Source organism: Mus caroli, chromosome 3 (assembly GCF_900094665.2).
Source record: "Mus caroli chromosome 3, CAROLI_EIJ_v1.1, whole genome shotgun sequence".
NCBI lineage: Eukaryota > Metazoa > Chordata > Mammalia > Rodentia > Muridae > Mus > Mus caroli.
In genome coordinates, this window is record NC_034572.1 from 47,043,679 (window position 1) to 47,049,853 (window position 6,175).

The 6,175-nt window shown below is 44.4% G+C and overlaps 1 protein-coding gene across 1 annotated transcript in view; it reads right to left on the reverse strand.

The window, feature by feature from the left end:
* Window positions 1-1,149: 1,149 nt before the first annotated feature.
* Window positions 1,150-6,175, reverse strand: part of Nhlrc3 (NHL repeat containing 3) — a 19,273-nt gene continuing 14,247 nt past the window's right edge. The window contains exon 8 of the mRNA XM_021158691.2: window positions 1,150-1,316. Coding sequence (XP_021014350.1) covers window positions 1,307-1,316 — 10 coding nt within the window. The 3' untranslated portion in view covers window positions 1,150-1,306. The remainder of the gene's footprint in view (window positions 1,317-6,175) is intronic.

Here is a 6,175-nt window from a genome sequence, read left to right on the forward strand (position 1 = left end):
TCACCCTAGTTGCCTGGAAGTCAGTCTTCCACTAGCAGCCTTTGGATGAAGACATAGAACTCTCAGCTCCTCCTACACCATGCCTGCCTGGATACTGCCATGCTCCCACCTTGATGATAACGGACTGAACTTCTGAACCTGTAAGCCAGCCCCAATCAAATGTTGTTTTTTTTTATAAGACTTGCCTTGGTCATGGTGTCTGTTCACAGCAGTAAAACCCTAACTAAGACAAGGGGTCATATAGTGGAAACTTCCTAAAATATATACATTTATGAATGGGATCTAAATGAAATCCCCAAATAACAGGAAGACATCAACTGGATGTCTTATTATCAAAGGAAGCTTCCAATGTCAGGAATGGGCTACATCTAATTGAGTTTTTGACTGAAGGGGTCTCAAGGGAACTGTCAAATAACCCAGGCTTTCACCAAGATTATAGACTGCACTCCACAAACTGAGAGCAGGACCCCATTGCTGAAGACAGCACCCACACAACTCAGTGAATATGGAGAAGTCAAACTGGTGACTACAGGGAGCCTTTGCCCCTACATTCTGCTGTCTTCAGTACAGGAAGGTACTCCGAATGTGACCAAAGGAGAAACAGAAACACTAACCCAGCCACAAACCCTTTGATCTGTCCTGACTGCAGGATATGCTAATGCAATGGTGGCACAAAGTGACCAACCACTATTTGATTTGACTTAAGGACCATTCCACAAGATGGAACCCATATTCAACAGTACCTGGGTTACCAAGAACTTGAGACTAGATAGTCCAAGGGCCGAGGGGAAAAGTAAATATTACTGTGGTGGTTTGAATAGAAATGGCCCCCATAGATCCATAGGGAGTGGCACTATTAGGAGGTGTGGCCTTGTTGGAGGAAGTGTGTTTCAGTCACTTCCTTCTGCCTGCAGATCAGGATGTCGAACTCTCAGCCCCTTCTCCAGCACCTTGTCTGCCTGCATGCCATCATGCTTCTTGCCATGACAAAACTGGACTGAGCATCTGAACTGTAAGCCAGCCCCACTTAAACGTTTCCCTTTATAAGAGTTGCTGTGGTCATGTCTCCTCACAGCAATAAAACCCCAAGACAATTAATGTTTGTTTTTGTTTGCTTTAATAGCAAGAAAATGACTCCTAAAGACATTCTGCTATACTCACAGATCAGTGCCTTGTTCAGCCATCATCAGAGGAACTTCCTTCTACAGCAGATAGGAGCAAATAGAGACTCACAGCCAGACATTATGCAGAACTGAGAACACTCAGCCCGAGATGGAATGTCTCCACCATTTCTTTCCCCTCAGCATCAGGGAACCCTGCAGAAGCGAAGGCAGGAAGAGTATCCTTTGTGTATATAATATGGCTTCCAGTTTAGCGTTTTATGGGATTCCTGAGTATGCAAACGAGCGAGTCTCTGCATCTACATCTGTTTCCTGTCCCTTCTCCTGGGACCACCTCCTTCTGGTGATTTGTTTTGTCCTCTTCTGATAGCTTAGTTTTTGTTTGCTCTTATTTTATTTCATTATTGTCCTTGGAAGCCTGTTTGATTTCTAGTGAGAGACAGGAAGGTGCTGGGTGGGTGCAGAGCTGAGGAGGGCCGTGGAGGAACAGAGGGAGGAAACCATAAGCAAGATATACCGTGTGATGTGAAAAAAGCTACTCTCAATAACAAAGGAGGGGGTAACAGAGATGCCACAAATGGGAGAAAGGTTGGAAGCAGACCTGGAGACATGGGGCTGGCCCAGAGATGGCTCCAGAACATTTAAATGCTAGTGTTCCTTCAGCCATCGTTGTAGTGTTCTTGATGACATCTGCCTTTCAAGATGCAGGAGTTAACTTCACATAGCAGCACGTTCATTATGGCCCCAAGTGAAGGGGAAGTCGTGACCAAGCATTTAGGTATTAAACTATCTACTGCACTTCTAAAGCATGCATGAACATAATGACACTGTGGCCAAACATGGACTGCACACACAACAGCATAGAACCGTAACCACGGTGACAACCTCCTCTCCCCAGTGATGCTGCAGTCCAGTGCACGGCTTATCTGTCTGCAGTGAGGTTGGGTGAAAACAAGTCAGCCACATGCCAGTCACACATACAATTGTGTATGGTACATAATCCTTGATAACAAGTGACTTTGTTATGGCTTTATGTATTTGCTGCAAAATAGTTTACCATTTATGAATGTATTCCTTCTTACAAAAGAGTTATCTATAAATTATTATGCTGTGTTATTCTGTGGGGAAAAAGGAAAGGATAAGAGATAAAACGTGGAGAAAATGAAATCTCACGTGACACACAGATGGTGGAAGTTTTGTTATTACACCTATTGTGAAATAGTATGGATGGAAGTTCCCCAGAAAACTAAAATTAGATTTACCATATGACTGAGAAATCTCACTTCTGGGTATATACCCAAAAGAATTTAAACCTAGTATGGTTTAGAGACAGTTATACTCATGCTTATTGTTCCCTTTTCAGCAACACCTAAGGTATAGAAAGAACCTAGACACTCATCATGATGAAAATGAGTGAATAACACAGAGTTTGTGCATAGAGAATGGCATGCACAGGCTCGTATATTTGAATCCTTGGTCCCCGGCTGATGGAGCCGTTTGAGAAAGATCAGGAGGTTTGGCTGTGTTGGAGGAGTGTCTCTGGGGACAGGCCTTAAGGTTTTCGAAAGTCCTGGGCCACTCTCAGCTGTCTACCTCCTGCTGCAGTCAGAGATACAAGCTCTCAGATGCTCCTGAACCCGCGCCTTCACTCTGCCATCACGGACTCTCCTAAATGGTAAACCCAACTGAATACTTCCTTCTATTTAAAGGGGGGGGGGGGGCGGATGGGAGAGGGAGAGGAAAGGGGGAGGGGGGAGGGAATAGAAGTGGGAGGGAAGAGAGAAAGAGAAGCAGCAGCAGCAGCATTGAATCACACCCTCAGGGTGATTGCCCACAAGCTGTGTTGCAGAGGTTCCCTGTGCCAAACTAGAGGAAGAGTCTTCCCAGTGGTACTGGTTTTGAAGGCATGAAGGGGTCATGGAGAATTGAGACTTCACACGATATGGTGGGGCTGGAGTCCCTGAAGAGAGCACAGGAGAGGCTCCATCAGAAGACTCCAGCATTTTGGAGATTCCAGTACCAGGGGATGTCCACAAAGAGCAGCAGCACCAGCGGAGCAGAGCGAGCCAGAGCTTGGGAAACAGTGTGGCAGAGGGTAGAGCTGGAGAGGTGACCTGGCCCTTGGAAGGAGCCCAGAAGATGGGGAGTGAGTCCCAGACAGGAGACACTGGGATTTTACACTGTTGGTGTCTGCATTTGCTTTGTTCAGATTGTGACTGCACCATGGTTACTCCTCCCTGGAATAAGAAACTATTTAGCTTATTCTGATCTTACAGGGGCCCATGGTTGAGAGATTTTACACTTTTAAAGAGAAACTTTTAGAGTCTTACAGAGACTTTTAAAAGGAACTTTTAAAAAGAAACTTTGGATTTTTCCTTTTTAGTCTTAACCTTTAAAGTGTTCAAATTTGTAAAGACTGTGGGACTTTCAAGTGTGTGATGTGGTTTTTATTTGTGATACTTATTAATGTGTGATATTGTGAATAAACAAGAAAGAAAATGTTATGTCTTAACAGTAATGTGTTTGTGTATCAACTTGACAAGGGATCAATTTGGTGAGCTACTATTTGTGGCAACTTGACACAAGCTATAGTCATTTGATAGGAAGGAACCTCTGTTGAGAAAACACCTTCCTAAGATTGGACTGTAGATAAGCCTGTATGTAGAGCAATTTCTTAATTGATGATGGACTGGGGAGGATCCAGTCCATTGTGGGTCGGGCCATTCTTGGCCCAGTGGTCCTGAGTTCTGTAACAAAAGCAGACTGAGCAAGTCATGGAGAGAAACCTGATCAAGAGTGATATGGAGGTGGCGCTGAATCAGACACTGTTTAACTTAGACACATTAAGACACTTTTCAACTTCCATTCAACTCTATGTATGAAAGAAGGAGCTGGGGGCTGGAGAGATGGCTCAGTGGTTAAGAGCACTGGCTACTCTTCTAGAGTCGTAAGTTCAATTCACAGCCACCACATGGTGGTTCATAAACATCTGTAATGAGATCTGATGCCCTCTTCTGGTGTGCATGAAAACAGTGACAGTGTATTCACATACATTAAATCAATTAACTAATTAATTAAAAGAAAGAGCCATGTGTTCTGAAGTAATTACTTTATGCCATAAACTCATATGATGGCTAAGGGCCAAGCAGAGGAATAATTTGGCCTTTTAAATAATCCACTTTTCTTGTTTGTAAAATAATCAACCAGCCCAAGTAACAAGCTTCAAAGAACCGATCAGCAAGACATGGGCACAGCATACTAGTGCCCATGAATTCCCTATGTCTGGATTACTGAAAACTGTTCAAACTTTTTCCCTTTTACTTGTAGAAAAACAAATGAAGCCAGAACAATGTTCAACTGCTGGAACTGTGCCAGGTGTACAGCAGCTTCCTCGGGATAAAAGTATACTATAGAGACAAAGGAGAGTATAGTAACTATACCATAGGGACAAAGGAAAGCACACGGGTGTTCAGCAGGGTATCTTCAGTTTTAAAGTCAAGAACACGAGGAAGCCTGGCACTGTGACTCACCAGCTAGCTCAAGATAAACCTAGGATAAAACACAGCACTCTACTGCCCTCTTCTGGGTGAAGACTGTAACATGCCTACCAACTACATCTTAGGAAGTACTGCTGGTGACTGCTCTCATGGATACTAGCCCAAAAACCTTCATGTGTGTAACTGTTTTGTAAAATGAATAAAGCCAATAAATTTTTACATCAAAATTTTAATTTGATTATTGCTGAAAGTACACAGCTGAAAATAAAACAACCCAGCCACGTAAGCTCAGGGTTTGTTGTTGTTGTGTAATTCTGATTTAAACCTTTAAAGAGTTCCTAGTTTGATTAGCTCTCTAGTCAAATCCAAAAATCTTTTAGAACCAGAAGAAGCGCAACACGTTGGTTCTTTGTCACCTTAGCCTTCCAGCAATGGTACATGGAGCAGTCGGTGCATGACTGTAATACAAGTGGTATTTGTTCATTATTAAACTGTAACCATGTTTTCTCTGATTGACAAACACTCCGCTTTAAAGACTCGTTTAAAGCACACACCCACAAGGAGATATACAAATGAACACAATCCAAAACAATAGAAAGTTATAAAGCTGAGATGGCTCCCTGGATCGGAGCACTTGCTCGGTGGGCATGAGGATCTGGGCTCGAATCCTCACCCACATAGGAGCAGGACAGGCCCACACATCCCTGTGAGCCCAAGCCGTCCTTGCCCCAACAGCTCACACATCCCTGTAAACACAGGCCATCCTAGCTCAAACAGCACACACATCCCTGTAAGCCCAGGCCGTCCTAGCTCAAACAGCACACACATCCCTGTAAGCCCAGGCCGGCCTAGCTCAAACAGCTCACAGATCCCTGTAAGCCCAGGCCATCCTAGCTCAAACAGCCCACACATCCCTGTAAGCCCAGGCTGGCCTAGCTCAAACAGCCCACACATCCCTGTTAGCCAAGGCTGTCCTAGCTCAAACAGCCCACACATCCCTGTAAGCCCAGGCCGTCCTAGCTCAAACAGCCCACACATCCCTGTAAGCCCAGGCCATCCTAGCTCAAACAGCCCACACATCCCTGTAAGCCCAGGCAGGTCCTAGCTCAAACAGCTCAGCAGCCTATGCCTTATGAGACCACAGACAAAGAACATTCTTAGTGCCAGCTATGTCGCTAGCCCTGGGTCTATGCAGTGAACTTTAGTGTAAAGCTGGGCTGGTGTGCAACTTGAGATCTTGCTGTGGCCTCCAGAGTTCTGAGTTACAGATACATACCACCATGCCCAGACTCACCAAACTGAGACCTTCTGGCCACTGAAATTCTTCTATTATTAAAACAACAAAACTTCAAACCAGGAGCCAGGTTACATACATTTTTCTCTGCAAAACTTTAATGTTCCAATAGAAAATACAACTTTTACTTCTTTAACTCACTGATCCAGTGTGTGTGTGTGTGTGGGGGGGGGGACTTTTACTTTTTTAACTCACTGATCCAGTGTGTGTGTGTGTGTGGGGGGGACTTTTACTTTTTTAACTCACTGATCCAGTGTGTGTGT